The following is a 22,742-nucleotide window of genomic DNA, read 5'->3' on the forward strand; positions in this document are numbered from 1 at the left end:
GGAGAAAGCAGGTCATGCAGCCAGCAAAGGTATCTTCTCCCAGCCAGTGAAGCCCTGAGCACAACCTTGGGACCAAAACATTCTTTGGATACTCAGTGGGGTAGTGGAGGAGCCCCTGGCGCTTCACCTGGCAGGTGAGCTGAGCCCTTCTAGCACTCGGCACCAAGACACTGGGGATCCAGCCCTGCTGTTCCCCCCAGAGAAGACAGGAGCCACCAAGGTTTCAGTTCAGTGAACAGAAGGGCTCAGATGGACACCAGCCTTTACAATTCCTCGTAGTACTTTGCACCAACAGGGACACTTACGTCAGTTTGGCTCTTGGCGTATTTCAAGATTCCTTTGTCCAGATAGAAGAACCTCTGGGGAAGAGAGGATGGCTCATTAAGACACTGCACTGAAATGCTGTCCCTCTCATCTCAAGTGTCGGCACCAAATGACAGGTCAGAGTCTCAGAGCCGGGTACACAAAGGGGCCTTGCAGGTAGATAGGAGCCAAGGGGAGGCCGGGGTCCACGTCTTACCTTGTGCCAGCCTTTTAAGGGCCATTTCCTCTTTTTCAGCAAAAATCCTTTCTGGATGGGCGGCTCCTGGGTGTAGGTCATCTCCCCCCTCAGGCCTTCCACCACTTCCCAGCTGTCCTGTTCCAACACAAGAGTTCATGTTCAACGTCACTCTTTCAGAAAACATAATGACGTTACGAAGCACTCCACGCTATCTGCAACTGCCTGGGAGGTGGCCAGCCTGGCTGGCTTGGCTGGGGAGAGGAAATGCAAATTTAATTGCCGTTCAGCCCCTGCACTTTCTAGATGTAATGTGATCATGGAGTGACATCAAATTGGATTTTCTTGAAAGCTCTCCCTGGACCGGCACTTCGCTCTCCTTAGTGTCTGAACTCCCGCAACCACGGCCGAAAGGGAAGATTCTACTGCAAGTTCTGCTTTTGTTCACTTTGCCATCATGCAGTCATTGTTCACGCACTGCTGGGCTTCATCCGAAGGCTAACCGAACACTCCCGGTTTCAGGTCAGAAGTTGTGTGTGTGTGTGTGTGCGTGGGTGAGGGTTGGTTTAAGAATTAGCTGAGGGGCCGGTGCTGTAGTGCAGCATGTCAAGCAGCTGCCTGCAGCGCCACCACCCCATCCATACAGGTGCCGGTTCAAGTCCCGGCTGCTCCACTTCGGATCCGGCTCCCTGCTGATGCCTAGGGAAAGCAGCAGAGATGGCTCAAGTGCTTGGGTCCCTGCACCCACTTGGGAGACCGGGATGAAGATCCTGGCTCTTGGCTTCGATCTGGCCCAGCCTTGGCTGTTGTAGTCATTTGGGAAGTGAAACATCAGATGGAAGATCTCTCTCTCTCTTTCTCTGCCTCTGCCTCTCCCTCTCTGTAAGTCTGCTTTTCAAATAAATAAATAAATCTTTAAAAAAAAAAGAATTAGCTGAAAAATATGAGAGTGGATACAAGGGAATAAACACAAAACATGACAACTAGATCAAATTAGTGAGTTAGCTAAAAATTAATATCTTCACATTTTAGGTATTTAAACTTCAGAAATCTTGAAGCATCAGAGAATGGTTGTACAGCAAGTATTTTCATCCTCTTTGTCCAGAAAATTCCTTTCCTCCATCCCTTTTTTGGGTTTCAAAAATTTTTCTCCTTTGGCCAGCTATTATTCTACTAAACTGTGCCCAGTTTTGAAAAGAAAAAAACAGTTATTACGATTAATCTTCCCTTATTGGCCATTTTGGTCATTTCAACTGCTAAAGAATTTTAAAAGAAAAACATTAAATTTCTGAAAAGTTATTTCAGAGTGTCCAAAAATGCATAAACCCTTGCTAAACTACCTCCAGGATGAATCAAAATTGACAATCCCCCCATGGTTGGGATAGTTGAGTTTTACTGTTATTATTTTTATATTTTTAATAAAAATTTATTTATTTATTTGAAACTCAGAGTTACAGAGAGAGAGAAGGAGAGACAGAGAGATCTTCTATCCACTGGTTCAGTTTCCATATGGCTGCAACAGCCAGGGCTGGGCCAGACTGAAGCCAGGAGCCAGGAGCTTCCTCCAGGTCTCCCACATGGGTACAGGGGCCCAAGTATTTGGGCCATCTTTCATTGCTTTTCCCTGGCCCATTAGCAAGGAGCTGGATCAGAAGTGGAGCAGCCAGGACTTGAACTGGCACCCATATGGGATGCCAGCATCACAGAGGCTTCACCTGCTACACCACAATGCCAACCCCAATTATTTTTACATTTTTAATTGAGATATAACATATATGACATGTACACACCTTAAAACTACAACTCAATGACTATATACACACATATACACATATGCACCCAGAAACCTTCATCCAGATCAGATATATTTCCAACACGTGGTCATTAAATTTTGCAAATGTGTCATTCTGTCCAAAATTCCACGTTGACTAAGATGCTCTACCAAAAGGCTCCAGCCTCTAGCAGGCAGAGCAGACAGAGACCTGAGGTGCTAGGAGATACTTAGTCCAGGCCAGCAGCAGGGAGCCCCAAGTCCCCACACACAGTCTAATGAGGCCAGCACAGACCACACAGGGAGCCTTGGGTGGCCCTGGCGTGGCTCCTATGCTGTCCTCAAGTTAACACCTGGGACTCACCTGATAACAGGAACCCTTTCCCACTGTACAACTGAACTCGTTACACAGGTCCTCACAGACCTGCCTTCTGGGTGACTGCACCTTAACTTGAGTCAAAGGCACCTCAGGGTTTTGAAACATCATGGTGACGTGAAAGGACTTCCTCCATGGACAGAAGGAAAGCTTAGAAGAAAGGATCAGGTTTTAAATGAGAGCTCTTTTCCAGAATGGTCGCGATGCTGAACGCTATCTCTTTATGCCAATTATCACAACTATGCAAAGTCAGCTCTGCAGTAACTGGAGAGGGCACATGATTAAGAGATGGGAAGGACACTTCCCTCAGAAAATCAGTCCTCAACAGTTAAAGTGGTTTACCTGTCTAAGCGTTAATGCATCTTCAAGGTCCTCAAGTCTGAAAGTCCAATCCACCTCCCCCAGAGCAAACTGCCAGCCGCCCGAAGACTCCATCAGCATCCCACCCTCTCTTTTCTGTGCTCAGCACTTGTAACAGAGATGAGTCTTCCCAGCCCTGCAACAGGCTCCCTGAGCGTTCACAGGGTCTGCTTTACTTCTGATTTTCTCACAAGCCCCCAGCTGCTGCCCTGATAACAGTGTGCACCTGACTGGCCAACAAAGACGCTTTGTCTTAGGATAAGGCTGCGCACAGAATTATGGCCTTGGGACATTATAATCTAGCATGCCTTTGAAGTGCGCCTGGTATCTTTAGGACAAATCGCTGTTGACAAATTAGCTACAGCACACCCTATTTGTGAATCACGGGATGTGTGTGGGTGTCACTAAAGGAAAAGTCCAAGGCTCGAGATGCTTGGGTTTGGGAGCTTGCCCTTTGGGTTTATTTGCTTAAAGACTCCCCAGCAGAGGCAGCCTGCAGCGTGCTAATACTGAACAATCAGGCACATCAGCTGGGCCCGCTCCACTGTGCGCAAGGCAAATGCCAGGAGGGATTAGCTGCGACTATGCACTTCACCAACCGGGAAAGGAGAAAGGCTGGGCTGCGAGCAGACCTAGAGTTTAAAGGGAGACAAGAATTAAACTTCAAAACTGTTTCATGTTAGAACGAGATGGCTCCCAACCATCGCAGACCCAGAACGCCTATCAATGAGCCAAGGTAGACTGGATCTGTTGGCCCCTAACATAATAAGCCAAAAAGGGTTTGCATTCTTTGCCCCCTATAAATTATCTGTCTTTCTCATTTTATCCCCTACCAGGGCTCACGATTTGAAATGGTGAGCAGGTTGGAAAAGTGAGAGCTAACCATTTGGGAGAACGACGGCTCCCCTGGATGGAAGGAAGCTATACAGCCAGCTCCTCTCCTGGGCACGGCATCCAGGTCCTCCCACGTCTGCCACCAGCCGCGAGTTATGTGACTCAAACCTAACAGCCAACGTCACCCAGGCCGCTGGTTCCCGCTGGGATGGGGCTGCTCCCTCAGAGCTGGGGGTACAGGGATGCCTCTGGCCATCACAGTGTGTGTGGGGGGGGGGGGGGTCCTCTGGCATCGCACGGACAGGAGGCAGGAATGCCAGGTGTCCCACATCCCCGAGAGGCTTTGCAAAGTGCCATCAGACATTTTTGTAAGTGAAAATCTGCTTAAAATGACTTGAAGGTGGCACTGACTTCGGTGTCACACGTATAATGAGGATGTCTGCATGGTCTGTATACACTGTCAGTTCTCAGGAATGAAAGTAATTGAATAACTAAGAGAAGACTATGCACCCTGTTCTTTTTTGAACTTCACCAATGTCACCCACCCCTGGAGCGAACATCACAGACGGCCGTGCCACTTGAGTTATTAACACAACGTGCCTACATCATCTGGTCAGTAACTGTCACTCACATTCTGCCCAACTACTCCACTATGTCTTCTGGTGTAGTCATGTCCGGGCTTTTACATAATAAAATGTGTATTTAAAATATTTATTTACTTATTTTTATTTGAAAGGCAAAGAAATTCAGGGGGAGGGGAGAGAGAGAGAGACAGACAGACAGATACAGAGAGTTCTTCCACCCTCTGGCTCACTCCCCAAGTGTTTACAACAGCCGGGAGAAGGACTAGCACAGAATCAGGAGCCTGGAACTCCACCCAGGTCTCCTGTGCAGATGGCAGGGACTCAGGTACTTGGGCCATCACTGCTGCCTTGCAGGATGCACATTAGCAAGAAGCTGGAATAGGGACAAAGCCAGGACTAAAACCCAGGCTCTCCAGAGGGGAGGCGGGCATCGCAAGCTGCATTCTAACCACGGCACAGAACGCCTGCCCCTAGCACATTTTAATGTTAACCACATTCTTTGAATTTTCCTTTAAAGTTTGATATTTTCAAAATTATGTATGCAAACACACAAATTTAGCAACTTTCATTCAGACACAGTAAAGGGGTCTTCAAATATCGCTGAGAGTAAGGGATGCTGGTTAAGGGGAGGATGAGGTTAAGAAGGGAGGAACCTGGCACAGATGCTGTGCATCACTGGGAGAAAGAAAACGTGCCCAGGGCCCGGCGCGTGTGAAGTCACTCTGAAAATTGCAAGGGCTTTGGTATCTTCCTACAGGTAGGCTTTCGTGGTTCCACCTTCAACACGTCTGTGAGCCATGGCTCTTCCCGACTCTCCAGTCAGCACCTGAACCAGGCTGAGTGGGGCGAGTCTAGAAACTGTAGATCTGAAATGCTCCAAAATTCAAACATTTTGAATGCCAACATGAGGCCACGAGTGGAAAATTCCGCACACTTGGAATAGGTAAGAGGTCTCAGTCAAAACAGAGGGGCACTAAAAATATTGTTGAAAATTACCTCCAGGCTATGCACATAAGGTCTATATGAAACGTGTTCAGAGTTGGGTCTCATCCCTGATATATCTTAAGTTACATGTACAACAGATATTCCAAAACAAACAAACAAAAAAATGCGGAACCCTGAAACACTTCTTGTCTGCAGCATTTGGGATGATAATCTGTCAGTGTGCTAAACACTATGCTTACATTATCACACTTGCTCCTTGCACAAGCCTACATGGTTGGACTTGTTAGTAGTCTTACTTCATGAATGCAGAAGTAGAAGACAGAATTACATAACGGGGCCAATGCTGTGGCGAAGCGGGTTAACACCCTGGCCTGAAGCACCGGCATCCCATATGGGTGCTGATTCAAAACCTGGCTGCTCCACTTCTGATCCAGCTCTCTGCTACGGCCTGGGAAAGCAGTAGAAGATGGCCCAAGTCCTTGGGCTCCTGCACCCATGTGAAAGACCTGGAAGAAGCTCCTGGCTCCTGCCTCCGGATTGGTGCAGCTCCAGCCATTGCAGGCATCTGGGGAGTGAACCAGCAGAGGGAAGACTTCTTTCTCTCTCTCTCTGCCTCTCCTCTCTGTGTAACTCTGACTTTCAAATAAATCAATCAATCTTTTTTTAAAAAAGAATTACACATCTTCCCAATGTTATGATTCTACTGGTTGGCAAGGCCACCTGACAGTAGAAATTATATACAATGTTTTCTTATTTGTGACAGAGAGGAGAGAGAGAGAGACAGAGACAGAGACAGAGACAAAGAACCAGACACACGGAGCTCCCATTTGCTGGTTCACTCCCCAAATGCCCACACCAGCCAGGACGTGGCCAGGCCAAAGCTCGATCCGGGTCTCCCACGTGGGTGGCAGGGACCCAAGCACTCAGACTGTTTTCTGTCGCCTTCCCAGTCTCAGGAGCAGGGAGCTGGATGGGAAGTGGAGCAGCAGACTCAACCAGTGCTCCAACATGGGATCCTGGCATCCTAAGTGGTGGCTTACAGTGTGGCTGTGCCACAGTGTTGGCCCCTCTGAGTTTTTATAACATGCATTTTTCATGAACTTTGTGAATATCCCTTGTATGCATGAATTTCAAGACATTTTTGTACAGAATCAACTATCTTTTAGTTTCACTTTCCACAAACTTTTTGAAGCACCCTTAAACCTACTCAATGAGCCAGAGGAGCAAGGGGTATAACAGGGCTTTCTGTAGGATTCTCTTGCTCAGTAGGGTGGAGGTAGATAACCATAAGGTACTGTGTACTTCCCTATTTTAAAAAATTAGAAGATGGGATCTTTAGATGTTCTCACCAAGGAGAAGCAGTGAATGCTTGAAAGGATAAATATATTAACCTGAGTGGATGTTGCATAATATATACATATAATGAAATAGCATGAGGCCGGCGCCGTGGCTCAACAGGCTAATCCTCTGCCTTGCGGCGCCGGCACACCGGGTTCTAGTCCCAGTCGGGGCGCCAGATTCTGTCCGGGTTGCCCCTCTTCCAGGCCAGCCCTCTGCTGTGGCCCGGGAAGGCAGTGGAGGATGGCCCAGGTGCTTGGGCCCTGCACCCCATGGGAGACCAGGAGAAGCACCTGGCTCCTGCCTTCGGATCAGCGCGGTGCACCGGCTGCAGCGCACCGGCCGCAGCAGCCATTGGAGGGTGAACCAACGGCAAAGGAGGACCTTTCTCTCTGTCTCTCTCTCTCACTATCCACTCTGCCTGCCAAAATAAATAAATAAATAAATAAATAAATAAATTTTATAAAGGGCTTTACAGAACCCTCAGGGGTTAGAATTTTTTTTTTAAGTTTTATTTATTTATTTAAAAGGCAGAGCAGCAGCAGACACACACACACACAGAGAGAAAGAGAGAGGTATTCCTTCCATTGATTTGCTCCCCAAATGGCTTCATGAGCTAGGGCTAGGCCAGGCTGAAGTTGGGAGCCAGGAAATCCATCCGGGTCTCCCACATGAGTGGCAAGGGCTCAGGCATTTGGGCCATGTCCCACTGGCTTCCCAGGTGCATTAGCAGGGAGCTGGATCAGAAGTGGTACAACCAGAGCTCAAATCAACACTCCAATATGGGATGCCAGCATTGCATGTCAAGCGGCTGCATGACACTGGCCCTGTGGGGCAGAACTTTAACACTGTGTCCTTGATGAGAATGAAATGGCACTCAGGACAGAAAAGAAAATAGGAACACTGGTTTCTTTTGGCACAAAAGACCAGGTCTGAGGGAGTGGTCCCTGCTGTCATCCACATACCTGGAGACAGGGGAGCAGGGCGAGCCCTTTGAGCTGAAGACCCTGACCGACACAGCAGAGGTGGACTTGGGCTCCTGGAGAGACCAAGGCCCTGCCAACTCAGCCCACACGATGGGACCAAAGGTCACCGAGAGGAAGAGATGGGGAGAAAAAGACGACGGGGCTGGGGGAAGTGGCTTCCTGGGGTTTTTGCTTGAGTTTAATTGAAGACCGTCTGGCACTGGCATCTGGCATTAAATTTGGTCTGTTTTTTCTGAATGTCTCAAAAGTACCCAAAATAGAAAGCTGCTTTGTGGTTGGAAAGGCAACTAAGCGTTTCTTCCCTTCCTCCTCGTGGGCTGGCCAAGCGCATTTCCATATTGCTGAGTGCACGCATTGAAAGCGCTTCCCTCCAGCACAGCTGTCTGCACCGCGCACGTCTCTCACGTGCAGAATTTCAGTCCCTGTCCTGGCAGTGATGCTGGACATGGGAAATGATTGAAGCTTTCACTCTTCCTGCAGAAGGAAGCGCTGTGGCCACCCCAACTGGACGGCTGCAGTGAGCCGTTCTCATGACAGTCTTGTAAAAATCACCAGGCAACACCCAGCATGAAATTTAGCTGAGCATAACTCAAGCTGCTGTTAGTGATTTCAAAGGCATCCATGACCTCCTAAAGGATCCTCACTGTTACCTGTCCTGATTATACTACAGATGCACGGGAATATTTATCACCAGATTCCCAGGTAGTAGAATGACAACCTTGGGGTCGGAGCAATTCTGCACTTTATTTCAGTCACTGAGGGTGGTAGCCGTAGCTTTGGGTTAAATGTTTCTTTCTCAGCTAAGATTTGTTGAGCCCCTGCAGGTCTGATAGCAATAGCAATTTACAAAAAAAAAAAAAAAGTGAGTTGGGGAGCAGTGACGTAGAAGGTCAAATTCAAAACTTCTTAAACTGTAACGTTCATACCAACCAGGTGGAGACCTTGGCGGGAAGGCCCGAGACTCTGCACCTGCTACTGCTGGACCACAGTCCACTGAGAGTAACCATGTTCAAGAAGACTGGGCTGTTTGGAAGAACCGAGATCTGATTTGACAGATCCAAGGGCAGAACCAGGACTAAGTTGTGGGAGGTAAAAGGCCTAGATTCCAGTTCTGCACAAAGGACCCATGCCGGATCAATGATTAGCTCAGTGAAGAATGACAAAAATGGTATGGCTGCTCTGTGCAAGAGCGGACCCAACATCTTCCAACACAGGTTCAAACAGGAGCATTACCTTCAGTGTAGGAGCCACTGACTTGCAGATCTGCCTGAGCAGATTAGAGAAAAAGAAGCCACGTGGAGAGGAGCCATCGCCTGCCAGTGGTCTCTGTCCTTTCCCTCCCTGCACACACAGAAGTGTGCCTTGCCAATCCCGGGCCAGGGCTGGGGAAGCGAGCACCTAGGTGTCCAGGCCCCTGCATTCATCAGGTCTGCCTAGCTGGCCAGGCCACACACACCAAAACTGCTGGAGCCCAGCCAAGTGGAGCCCAAGACGATGGTAGAATGTACACCCAGTCTCGGCTAACACTGACGAGGTAAGTGTGTGTGTTGGGGGGATGACCCCCATGGGAGCTGTTGGCGGCTGCACCTGAGGTCACACCCATCGTGGCTTTCCAAGTGCACTGACCGTGGATAGATTCATAATTAGAACCATTTTAATAAAAACCTTTAACGCACAGGAGTGTTGGTGGCTCATGCAGCATCTGTGGCACAGTTTAAGGTCTTCATACATATTTAGAGGTCATTAATATTTGTTGAAGATGAAGGTGATTTCAAAAACTTCATGGAAAACAGTATTAAAAGATACTCAATGCAGATGCAAAAAAATTGGCACCTCTCACATAATTTTATCATGCATTTTCCACCAAGTTTTTGAAGGTCCTTCATATTCTCCTAATTCAGGGATGGGGAATGCCCAACCCTCAGGCTGTATAAAGCCCACAGAATCATCAGGTCTAACCCTGCCAAGGCAATCACAGGCAGCACTCCAAATCCAATAAATCTAAAGCAGGCTTATTTTCAAGTCAATCATTTTGTATGGCACGCAAAGGATGTTATAGATATCCAGATGGGGCTGGCGCTGTGGTGTAGCGGGTAAAGCCGCCGTCTGCATTGCCAGCATTCCATATGGGTGCTGGTTCAAGTCCCAACTGCTCCACTTCCGATCCAGCTCTCTGCTACGGCCTGGGAAAGCGGTGGAAGATGGCCCAAGTCCTTTGGGTCTCCCACAAGGCTACAGGGGCCCAGAAGAAGCTCCTGGTTCCTGGCTTTGGATCGGCACATCTCCAGCTGTTGCAGCCAACTGGGGAGTGAACCAGCAGATAGAAGACCTCTCTCTCTCTGTCTCTCCCTCTCTGTCTTTGCCTCTCTGCATAGCTCTTTCAAATAAGAATGTCCCTACCCCTGCAGTTCTATCAGGCAACTGCAGGCCATGAGCAGCATTCTTTTGGCACTGTTCTCTGCACACAATGCTCCGCTCTGCAGGTGTGACCACCAGGGTGACCCCCAACCACAGATGTCACCCACCCAGTCCAGGCCATTTGCATGTTTCAATCATGGTAGCGATGACAGTGGTGAAAGTAACCATTGGCACTTACTGAACAGCAGATGACCCTCGAAGTGATTCCATACTCGAAGTCCTAGTATACCTACTCTGCAGCTAGGACATGGGAGCTCCAAAGCAGTTGGACCAGATCAAACTGCCATGCAGTGGAACCCAAGGGTGGACTAAGGCTGGAGAGTTGCCCAGGGTCTCAGTCCAACGTCAAAGAATAAATAACCTCGGGGTTGGATCCGTTGCAGCCCAGGTCATGATTGACTTCTCCTTAATGGGGTTGTCCTTACTCAGCGTTCGAAGGGCAGTATCAGCCCATTGGCTGGCCTCAAGGTGTTGATATGCATTGAAAAGAGAGAGACATCACCAGGTCAGATATTTCTAAATGCCCAAATGGAAGATTTAGGGGCTGGCATTGTGGTGCAATGGGTTAGGCCACTGCTTACAACAAGGGCATCTCATATCAGAGTGCCAGTTGGAGTGGCTGCTCCACTTCTGATCTAGCTTCCTGCCAAATGCACCTCGGAAGGCAGCAGATGATGACCCAGGTACTTGGGCCCCTGCCACTCACATGGGAGCCCCAGATGGAGCTACTGGCTCTTGGCTTTAGCCTGGTCTGGCCTTGGTTGCTGCAGCCATTTGGGGAATGAACCAGTGGATAGAAGATCTCTCTCTCACTCTATCAAACAAGTAAACCTTTTTAAAAGGGGGTGCCATTGCACCCATGTGGGAGACCCAGAGGAAGCTCCTGGCTTCTGGCTTTGGATGGGGACAGCTCCAGCTGTTGTGGTCAATTGGGGAGTGAATCAGCAGAGGGAAGACTCCTCCCTCCCTCCCTCCCTCTGCCTCTCCTCTCTCTAACTCTGACTTTCAAATAAATAAATAAATCTTTAAAAAAATGTGGGGGGCACTATTCAAGGTATCTCTTTGGCCGGTGCTGTGGCTCACTTGGCTAATCCTCCGCCTGTGGCGCCGGCACTCCGGGTTCTAGTCCCAGTTGGGGCGCCGGATTCTGTCCCGGTTGCTCCTCTTCCAGGCCAGCTCTCTGCTGTGGCCCGGGAGTGCAGTGGAGGATGGCCCAGGTGCTTGGGCCCTGCACCCCATGGGAGACCAGGAGGAGGCACCTGGCTCCTGGCTTCTGATCGGCGCAGCGCATCGGCCATGGCGGCCATTTGGGGAGTGAACCAATGGAAGGAAGACCTTTCTCTCTGTCTCTCTCTAACTCTGCCTGGCAAAAAAAAAGAAAAAAGAAAAGAAAAAGAAATAGAAATAGAAATAGAAAGGGGGGGCACTATTCAAAGAAACCTGGGGCAGGAGCTCAGGCAGACACGCCACCAATGGCTCCATCTGCCTTAGCCAGGACTAGGGGCCGCAGCTGGGACTCAGAGGAAAATTGATGCAGGGCAGGAAGCAGAGTGCGTTCATTTCCCAAGGCTATCCTGATAAATTATCACCAACTTCGTGACTCAACACCACTGAAATGGATTCTCAAACAGTTCCAAAAGCCAGAATCAACCTTGGAGGCACTGGCAGGGCCTGCCCTCTGCAGAGGCTCCCGGGGAGACCTGCGATGCCTCTGCCAGTTTCTGGGGCTGTCGGCGCCGTGGGGCCTTTCCTGCCTTGCATCACTGCAGCTGCATCACTGCCGTCTCTGCCTCCCCCTTCACAGCCCCTCCCCCCGCCGTGTATTTCTTATAAGGACTAAGGACAGTGAATTTGGGGGCCCCAGGATAATCCGGGATGGTCTCCTCATCCCAGGATAATTAAATGAATGACACCTGCCAAGGCCCTTTTCCTAAATAAGGTGACGCAGTTCTGAGGGTCAGCAGGCAGATGTATGTTGCAGTGAGCCACCATGCAGCCCACCACACGGGGCAAGTGAGACCACCGGGCTGGAACGAGCCAGGAGTGTGGGTTCCCCAGGGGAGGAACAGAGAGCAGGTGCTTTTAGCTGGGACACGGGCTTGTGAGCAGGTGCAGGAGACGCATGACTGGACCCGACGGTGGGCCAGGGGTGACGGATCCTACAGGGGTATCAACTCATTCCAGGGAAGCCTCCCGTTCACCTCTTTCCTACTCTCACACTGTCCTGCCTGAGCCTTCAGTACTTGAACTTCAGCAAGTGACGGAAGTAGACTTTCTCCCCTCCAGGAAACAGGTTCTGAGTTCAGTTCATCTTGGCCTCCAGAGCTTCTCAAGAACATTCCAGCAACTGCACAACAGCTAAGTCACGCTGCCAACCAAAGCCTCTGGGTCAGGGCAGTCTCCCTGGGTCCTACACAGGGGCCACCGCCCACCATGAAAAAATACCCTGTTTGCTTAAGGCCCCTCGCTAGCTTTCATCCAGGTGGGATTTCTGAGGCGCACCCTGATGTGTCTGCTCTGCTTCTCGGGCGGCAGCTGCAGAGCAGCTGCTCCAGTGACTTCCAGCGTCTGTGAGTTCAGCATGTGAGACGGAGCCAGCAGTCTGTCACCTGCGGCCACGGAGAAGGACAAAGCCACCCTCCTCAACCTCCTTCCATCCCACACCTTCCTTCCTTGCTTAGACCTGAGAAGCCCTGACACCCCGAATGTGCCTCTTTAGCTGACTCTTCCAACATCAAATCTCCCTTTCTTCCCTTTTTTTCCTCCCTGCCTCCCTCCAACTTCCTCAGACGAGAAAAATGCTGCGAATCGAGTCCTCTTCCTCCACTCTTCCTGCCTTCGGGATGTAACATCACAACCAGCGCACCGCCAAAAGGTCGGCTATTAGGAGATCGGGACTCCAGATAAATAAGACAGAAATGTATTGCTAATTATTTTTCTCTGTTGGCTCCACTAGAAAAAAATCAGCTGCAGGCAAATAGCCTCCCCTGAGTGGCCTCAATTATCCGTGTGCTCTTGACCTTGAACTCAGAGGTGTTTGCTGGCCGATGGAGGCTTGTTTCACACTCACTTGGACACAAGGCACCCAGAGCATGAACTAACTTCTGAGGACTCTCCAAACAGACAGTGACCTGGCCCCTCTCAGCGAGCTGGAGAAAACCTCCAGGTGATCTTTTCTTTCTGCGATGTAGCAGATAACACAGACCTCACGGGTTTGGTTCAAGACTCCAAAGGACCGTGCACAGGGTATTAGGAGCTGTAGAGACACAATGGGATGGCTTTAACTCCCGGGGTCCCAGAAGCCAGCGGTCTACCTCTGCCTTGTGCTCCCAGCCCCCTAAACACACGCAGCTGAATGGATGGCATAGGCAAGCCGTCACTTGCGGCACTGCTCGTGGGAGGTGAGCAGTTCATTTATCAAACACAGAGCATGTCCTACAAGCAGCTAGGCAAGCAATTCACACAACATTGTAAGACATCAAGGCTCAGACCGGACCTGCCTAAAGCCCAAGGGTGGATAAGAAGCCCGAGATTGAAATCCAGGCTGTCTGTCTCCAGAACTGATGCTCGTTGCCTCTCATCTCCTGTGACAGCTGCTGGCTTGAACACGGCTTGTCCCCTCCGAAACACATGCTGAAACATTTCCACTGCCGCTGCGGCGGGGGTGGTGGGAGAGGGGACTTTTTTTTTTTTTTTTTGGCCAGGCAGAGTTAGACAGTGAGAGAGTGAGAGTGAGAGTGAGAGTGAGAGTGAGAGTGAGAGTGAGAGAGAGAGAGAGAGAGAGAGAGAGAGAAAGGGCTTCCTTCCATTGGTTCACCCCGCAAATGGCCGCCACAGCCAATGCGCTGCGCCCATCTGAAGCCAGGAGCCAGGTGCCTCCTCCTGGTCTCCCATGCGGGTGCAGGGCCCAAGGACCTGGGCCATCCTCCACTGCACTCCTGGGCCATAGCAGAGAGCTGGACTGGAAGAGGAGCAACCGGGACAGAATCTGGCGCCCCAACCGGGACTAGAACCCGGAGTGCCAGTGCCACAGGCGGAGGATTAGCCTAGTGAGCCCCAGCGCTGGCCATGGAGAGGGGACTTTTAAGGGGTGATGAGAGGGCCAAGAGGGCCGAAGCCTTCCGTGCAGGAGTTATTCTCACGGGCGTGGGACAGGATGAGTCCCTGCAAGAGCGAGGCTGCTCCTGGTGCTACTCTTCTGCCTATGCCTCCTTCCCATCAGCCCCCACCATGAGCTGAAGCAGCACGGGGCTCCCACCGTCAGCCGAGCAGGTGCCAGCCCCATGCTCTCGGACTCCCAGCCTCAATGTCAAGGGCTAAGATTTTCTTTACCCAGTCTCAGGTTTTTTGTTATAGCAACAGAAAACACCATCATACAACAATGTGACACAACCATGATGTTCTGAGTCCCTCCCCTTTGATGGGTTCATCTTACGATGCTGCCTCAGCCCATACTCACAAGTGTCTGTAAAGACACGACTCGGGGGCAGGTGCTGTGGTGCAGCTGGTTAGAGACACCGCCTGGTGCCAGTGCTGTGGTGTAGTGGGTAAAGCCACCGTCTGAAGTGCTGGCATCCCATTTGGGTGCCGGTTCGAGTCCCAGCTGCTCCACTTCCGATCCAGCTCTCTGCTATGGCCTGGGAAAGCAGTAGAGGATGGCCCAAGTCCATGGGGCCCTGCACCATGTGGGAGATGTGGAGGAAGCTCCAGGCTCCTGGCTTTGATCATCCCAGCTCTAGCCATTGTGGCCACTTAGGGAGTGAACCATTAGCCGGAAGACTTCTTTCTCTCTGTCTCTGCAACTCCATCTTTCAAATAAATAAATAAATCTAAAAAAAAAAAAACAAAACAAAAACAAAAACAAAAAAAGGTACAACAGGGTGGGTATTAGGGTACAGCAGAGTAAGCCGCTGCTTGGAACATCCACATCCCAAACCAGGGTCAGTTTGAATTCCAGCTCCTCTACCTTTTTTTTTTTTTAAGATTAATTTTTTATTTGAAAGGCAGACTTACAAAGAGGCAGAGGCAGACAGAAAGAAAGATCTTCCATCCAATGGTTCACTCTCCAATTCACTGCAACAGCCAGAGCTAGGCCAATCCAAAGCCAGGAGCTGGAGCTTCCTCCACATCTCCGACACGGGTGCAGGGCCCCATGGACTTGGGCCATCCTCTACTGCTTTCCCAGGCCATAGCAAAGAGCTGGATCAGAAGTGGAGCAGCTGGGACTCGAACTGGCGCCCATATGGGATGTCAGCACTGCAGGCGGCAGCTTTACCCACTATGCCACAGTGCTTCTGCTCCTGATCCAGCTTCCTGGTAATATGCCTAAGAGGGCAGCAGAATTTTCCCAATTCCTTGGGTCTTGGCCATGCACGTGGGAGACCAGGATGAAGTTTCTGGCTCCTGGCCCAGCTATGGCTATTGTGGGTATTGTGTGTGTGTGTGTGTGTGTGTGTGTGTGTGTGTGTGTGGTGAACCAGCAGATGGAAGACATCTGTTATCCCCCTCCCCCCATCTCTCTGCCACTTTGCCTTTCAAATAAACAAAATGTAAAAAAGATTAAAAACATGATGAATTGAAAGAAATAAATAGGATTAAGCAAATTACAAACACCCGCACATTACACCTTTGATTCACTTTTCCCTCTCAGCAAATTCTCCCCCTCCATGGGTTCTGGCACCAGGCCCAGCCAGGCTGGGCTCTCTGGGGTACAACAGCATCTAATCACCTGCTCAAATAAACTCTCTTCAGGTGACCCTGGGAGAGAACAGACACTGCCTTTGCTTAGCCTGGAGACAGCAGGGTGATGAGAGTGAGAAATAGAACTGCATGGAAACTTACCTAGTTCTAAATCTTTCCATCTCAGATTCCCTGCAATGGTGAGCGAAGCACCTGTCACTCCTTTTGGCAGGATTCACTTTCTGATTTCTGACTCATGCCAAACACTAATGACACATAATAGAATGCAGGCTGGGGGCCAGCACTGTGGCACAGCGAGTAAAGCCACTGCCTGCAGTGCCAGCATCCCATATGGGTACCGGTTCAAGTCCCAGCTGCTCCATTTCTGATCCAGCTCCTTGCTATGGCCTAGAATAGCAGCAGAAGATGGCGCAAGTCCTTAGGCCTCTGCACCTGCATAGGAGATTTGGAAGAAGCAGCTGGCTCCTGGCTTTGGATCGGCACAGCTCCGGCCATTGTAGCCATCTGGGGAATGAACCAGTGGATGAAAGACCTCTCTCTTTCTCTCTGCCTCTCTGTAACTCTGCCTTTCAGATAAAGAAATAAATCTTTAAAAAAAAAAAAAAAAAGACTGTAGGCTATGCTCTCCTTCCAACCCCAACTTTCCCACCAGAGCTGCCTTCTTCCTCGTGATGGTCTGTGCACCTACCCTGTCCTCAGCTTCACATCTCCCTACCCAGGCTTTGCAGCAATTGGTTCTCTCTAGATAGTGGCGGAATAAATCAGACTCAGGGCTAGAGGACTCTTTCAATAAAGACAAAACATATCATTCAGCTTTTTCTAGCTCCATTGGCTCTGAGATGTGTTATTTTGAAAGTTCCAGGAAGAAAGTGTAATGGGGCAGTGAGAAAAAGAGGAAATAAAAATTACTCATATTTTATAGGCTTTTAAATAACATCCTTCCCTCCACTTAGACATACGCCAACCCACTTAATGTTATCTGCAGAACTCTGAGTAATAATCTTTCCATCTAACAAATGCATGCATGCTGGTCCATTCACTAATTCAACCCACACTTACTGACTGTGCTATCTTGGCTGCACCCTACCCACTATTTCATTTGCTTCTCATTTTTTCCTCCAAGAAAGCAAGCTCTATGAATACACATGGAGAGGGGTGCATCCACACAAAAATGCACAGTTCCTAGGTATTTTATATGAGTAGGTCTGGGATAGGAAGAACAAATTCAAGTTCAGTTCATGAAACAAGGGTAAGCACCAAACCAGTTCAAGGAACTTGGAGAAAGTTGGTGCGGGACTACAGAGACTCCCAATGTCACCTGGCAACAGTGGATGAAAATTTAGGTGAAAATGACTTGGGAAGACCCAGTCCTTCCAGCAAGGTGGTGTTGCAGGTTTAGGCATTTAGTGCCCCTTCTCCACCATCACTCCCACTCCAAACCCAGCAGAAATATATAGTCACAAATAAGGGTTCTTCTGTGTCTGTATAAAACAAAACCAAGATTAAATATTCTAAACAGAATGTGATATGCACACACACATACATATCCACACACAGGAATACTACTCAGCCTTGAAAAAGGAAATCCTGTCATTTGTGAGAACATGGATGACCCCAGAGGATATCATGCCAAGTGAAATAAGCCTGGCCCACAAAGACTAATTCTGCAGAATCTCACTTACATGTGGGGTCTGCAAAGGCCGGACATGCAGAGGCAGAGAGCAGAATGATGGTTACCAGGCTGAAGGGCAGGGAAATGGGGAGAAACTGGCCCAGGAACACGAAGTTCCAGTCGGGTAGGAGACCTAACCCACAGGTGGGGACTGCAGCCCACAAGACCGCATTGGATGCAGTTGGGCCTCTGTGTCCAGTGGTTCCACATCCACGGAGTGGACCAACCACAAAATGAAAATGGTTTGGGGGGAAAAATCCCATCTGTACTGTCCATGTATAGACTTTTTTCTTGTTATTATTTTCTAAACACTGATAATATATAACAGCTATCTGCTTAGCATTTACACTGTCTAACATATTGTAATCTACAGGGGATGTGCACGTGTTATGTAAAGATCCTATACCTTGCCATTTAAGGAACATGAATAGTGTGGATTTTGGCATCCATGGAGGGTCCTGGAACCAATCTCCTAACCAAGGCAAATTGCCCTTGAACGTTGCTGTACCAGGGGACCTTACATGGTTTCACCACACACACTCAAAAAGATAGCCAGGTAAGGTGCTGGACACATTAATTAGTTTAATTGTGGTGATTATTACACAAGGTATCAAACACCAAACTAGCAAAACATCATAATTATAAATACATATAATTTTATTTGTGACTTATATGTCAATAAAATTGGGGGGGGGGGGTCTTTCACCAAAAAAAAGAAAAGAGGATGAGAAACAAAATAAAAATGAAAGTATACTGTAGACACGGGCATCCGTTAGCCTGCTTCTGTGAGGCTGGAGCCGGGCTGACTGCTGGGCATCAGGGAATGTGGAGGGGAGACCCCTGCAGTGCATTAGAAGGGGGCTTTAAAAACTTGCCTGCCTGGGGAGGAAGAGACACATCCTCTCACCCAGGCCTGAGGTCCTGCGGGGTGTGGCCCGGTGGTAGATCTTGGATATCCCATCACCGCCAGGGACCGAAGACTCTGGCTGCAGAGATGTGACTCTGGCCAGCGTCCACGGAGGTAGGAAGTAAGGGACAGCCCCTTGATGGGTTACGGTGGGTGCAGGGGGAGAACACAAGGGAACAACCCGAGAGGAGGCTCCGAAGCATATTCCCAAAGCACACGAGAACAATTAGCACTGAAAAGGTGGCCGACAAATCAACACCGATGTGTCCGCTCCAGGGGAAAGGAACAGAACAGAGCGATCTGAAGCTGACTTGGAGAACAAGCTGCACAGACTGTTTCTGGTTTTTTGTTTTTTGTTTTTGTTTTTTTTTTTTTTTTTTTTTTTTGACAGGCAGAGTGGACAGTGAGACAGACAGAGAGAAAGGTCTTCCTTTTGCCGTTGGTTCACCCTCCAATGGCTGCCGCAGCTGGCGTGCTGCAGCCGGCGCACCGCGCTCATCCGATGGCAGGAGCCAGGTGCTTCTCCTGGTCTCCCATGGGGTGCAGGGCCCAAGCACTTGGGCCATCCTCCACAGCCTTCCCGGGCCACAGCAGAGAGTTGGCCTGGAAGAGGGGCAACCGGGACAGAATCCAGCACCCCGACCGGGACTAGAACCCAGTGTGCCAGTGCCGCAAGGTGGAGGATTAGCCTAGTGAGCCACGGCGCCGGCCACCGTTTCTGTTCTAACATTCCTCAGACTTCTTAAAAAAAACACCAAAAGATTTATTTATTTGTTTGAAAGAGTTACAGAGAGATAGGAGAGACAGAGAGAGATCTTCTATCTGCTGGGTCACTCCCCAAATGGCTACAATGGCCGAGGCTGGGCCAGGCTGAAGCCAGGAGCCAAGAGCTTCCTCCGGGTCTCCCACGTGGGTGCAGGGGCCCAAGGACTTGGGTCATCCTCCACTGTTTCCCAGGTGCATTAGCAGGGAGCTGGACCGGAAGTGGAGCAGTCAAGACTCCTGCACCATAGCACCAGTCCCCCTCAAACTTCTCACTATGTACATGGTGAAGTTTCCAGTGATTTATGTTGGCTCGGGGTTCTGGAGCTCCAAGTCCACACAGCATGGCACAGGCTGCACTGCGTCCCTGCAGGAGTGTGCCCCTGCTGATGCCTGTCAAGGTTTGAGAGGGTGACCTAGTGCTTCCCAGTGACTGGCTGGAAGCACGGTGGCACCCCCCTAAACTTAGCAACCAGGAGACCACTGGGGATGGCTGTGTCCCCTGAGCACCGTTAGGCAAGGGCTTCTGAGGTCCATGTGCACTGACAGACTGAGGGCAATCTTGGGACGGTTTGTGAAGGCAGAATGGCCCGGGACAGCCAAGGTGGAAGCGACGGATGGAAGAGCTCAGCCAACATAGGAGACAGCAGCTTTCTTTGACAATGGTGGGAGAGCAGGTGGACTACGCAAATGTCTCCCAGAAATTAAACACGGGCTTTACGACTAAACCCAGGCTGAAGGTGAAAGAAGCGTATGAAATTCTCCACCTTCTCTGTTGCAGACAAAACAGGTGTTTACATTTATAAAGCAGCATGACATGCATATGAAAGAGGCAGCTCCTACACAGATGACCACTGGATGAAGGAACACCCGAGCAAGCGTTGGAAGCCAGGAGACAAGTGGAGGCACCGAGTACACTCCTCCTACCCTTTGTGACGGAAACTCAAAGGAAAAAAGCTCTGTGTAAACCAAACTAATTAATCTCAGCCAACACATGGGAAAGGCTCTGGTAGTGTTAAGGTAAGAATGTCCTGCACAGCTCCTGTTTCTCTGGTGTCATCAGTACCTGCTCCTTGGCTGAGTCAGGTGTTGCCATGCATCACTGGAGGATGGAACCACAGATGCTACCAGGTGCCAAGGAGAGACAGGTGGGTGGAGAAATCTCAGACTCCGCCCTAACCCTGGCCGGAATGTCGGCTTAAGGAGAAAAGCACCTCTTTGGAGAGGTGACAGAGGCAAGCAGTTACCTCTCTGAAAACGGAACTCCAAGGGACCATGACGCATTGCTCAATGACTAATTCAGTTTTTTTTTTTTTTTTAAAGGTCCCAGAAGGAAGTGAAGACAAAACTCTCCTTCTCAACCCCTCGGGCGGGATCTCGGAGGGACCCCAGATGTCAGCCTTGCCTAAGATCATTGATTCATGGGTGTCAGACAAGTTCAAACGCAGAGAGCTGTGACGCTGCATCATGAATGTGAGCGCGTGCCTGAGCGGGGAGGGTGCTTAACTGTTGCTTCCAAATCTGGAACCATGGAGTCTGGGCAAGTTCTCAGGCCAGCACCACGTGGGGCTCAGGCGATGCCAGCAGAGCCAGCAGGTGCCACCTCGGCTCCCAAACCCCATGGGTTGTAAGCACAGCTTCTGGACAGCTCGCGTGTTTGTTTTCTCTCTCTCCCTCTCCCCCTCTCTCTCTCCCTCTCCCCCTGTCTCTCTCCCTCTCACCCCTCTCTCTCCCTCTCTCCCCCGCCTCCCCACCTAACTTAAGGAGGAAGAAGTATAATGATTCATGTGGATTTACTGCCACTGATCTCAAACCAGCAAATTCTGCCAACAGAGATTTACCAGAAAGGAAGCCGAGAAACAACCTATCATGAACTGACAGTTACTGGGGAGTTAATTACTCAGTCCTTTGTTTCACGATTTTCTTGCTCCTCCTTCATTCCTTTGACCATTTCTCTGTTGACTCGGTTCCCACATCCATCAGAGAAATACAGCAGGGGAGACGCTCAGTGCCCAGCAGGGCAATGGTGGTCACAGGCTGTAGGAAAGGCTTGGTGAAGAAAGGGAGGGAGGGGTGGATACGATAATTACCGGACATGCGATTGCTTTTCTACTTGGGTTAGCTGGGTATAAAGCAAAGTTTAGCTCTGGCCTCTGGGTCTGCTGTTGACCATGAGGACAACAGGACTATTACCATCTACACTGAAAAGCAAAGGCTGAATGAAATAATACAAAGGGCCAAAAATAGCTCTTCCCACCTGTCACACATGCAAGCTGCATTAAAACACCTGTAATTTACTCACTTCCCATAATTAACACGTGGCTGGAAACGCCTAGCCTGGAAGGAGGAAGTCTTCCGTGACTGTACACATTTTAACTTCCTGGAGACTTAGACATTTGCATCTCTACACCTGCGTGAGTAATCCGTTACCTGTCGGCTCCCCTGCTTGGAGGAGCAGCTGCTGGTGCTTCTTGAGGGTGAGACCAATTTCTGGGACACACCAAGACTCTTCTCCTCATTCATCATGAGCGGCTGGTCACGTGGCCTTAACACCGTCAAAATGCCATCAGAAGAGGTGGATCCAAGGGTGCGGAAGTTCCACACAGGCAGGTAGCTCAGCTCTTACCCAACATCGTTAAAATGCAGTCTGGACAACCCATGGGAAAGCCCTGCAACCAAAAGAAAAACAAAGAGAGAGAGAGGGTCAGAGGCAGTGGCCATCATCTGTAATTAGCTGTGAATTGTCTGTGAGGCACTCATCCACACTACAGACCGGAGCCACGATTCTCATCCACTCTGCAGACCACAGAGCCATGACTCTCACCCACTCTACACACCACAGAGCCATGACTCTCATCCACACTACAGACCACAGAGCCATGACTCTCATCCACCCTAGACCACAGAGCTACGACTCTCATCCATTCTACACACCACAGAGCCATGACTCTCATCCACACTACAGACCACAGAGCCACGATTCTCATCCACTCTACAGACCACAGAGCCATGACTCTCATCCACCCTAGACCACAAAGCCATGACTCTCATCCACCCTAGACCACAGAGCCACGACTCTCATCCACTCTACACACCACAGAGCCATGACTCTCATCCACCCTAGACCACAGAGCCATGACTCTCATCTACCCTAGACCACAGAGCCACGACTCTCATCCACTCTACACACCACAGAGCCATGACTCTCATCCACTCTACACACCACAGAGCCATGACTCTCATCCACACTACAGACCACAGAGCCATGACTCTCATCCACCCTAGACCACAGAGCTACGACTCTCATCCATTCTACACACCACAGAGCCATGACTCTCATCCACACTACAGACCACAGAGCCACGATTCTCATCCACTCTACAGACCACAGAGCCATGACTCTCATCCACCCTAGACCACAAAGCCATGACTCTCATCCACCCTAGACCACAGAGCCACGACTCTCATCCACTCTACACACCACAGAGCCATGACTCTCATCCACCCTAGACCACAGAGCCATGACTCTCATCTACCCTAGACCACAGAGCCACGACTCTCATCCACTCTACACACCACAGAGCCATGAC

General features: G+C 49.9%; 1 protein-coding gene across 8 annotated transcripts in view; it reads right to left on the reverse strand.

The window, feature by feature from the left end:
* Positions 1 to 22,742, reverse strand: part of OSBPL3 (oxysterol binding protein like 3) — a 202,243-nt gene that overhangs the window by 84,813 nt on the left and 94,688 nt on the right. For all 8 annotated transcript variants that reach the window (XM_051852838.2, XM_051852843.2, XM_051852842.2 and 5 more), the window contains 3 exons: positions 21,583 to 21,821; positions 521 to 637; positions 306 to 359 (listed from right to left, as the gene is read on the reverse strand). In XM_051852838.2, the coding sequence (XP_051708798.2) occupies positions 306 to 359; positions 521 to 637; positions 21,583 to 21,678 (267 nt within the window). In that variant the 5' untranslated portion in view covers positions 21,679 to 21,821. The remainder of the gene's footprint in view (positions 1 to 305; positions 360 to 520; positions 638 to 21,582; positions 21,822 to 22,742) is intronic.

The sequence above is a fragment of the Oryctolagus cuniculus genome, chromosome 16, assembly GCF_964237555.1.
Source record: "Oryctolagus cuniculus chromosome 16, mOryCun1.1, whole genome shotgun sequence".
In the NCBI taxonomy this organism is placed as follows: domain Eukaryota; kingdom Metazoa; phylum Chordata; class Mammalia; order Lagomorpha; family Leporidae; genus Oryctolagus; species Oryctolagus cuniculus.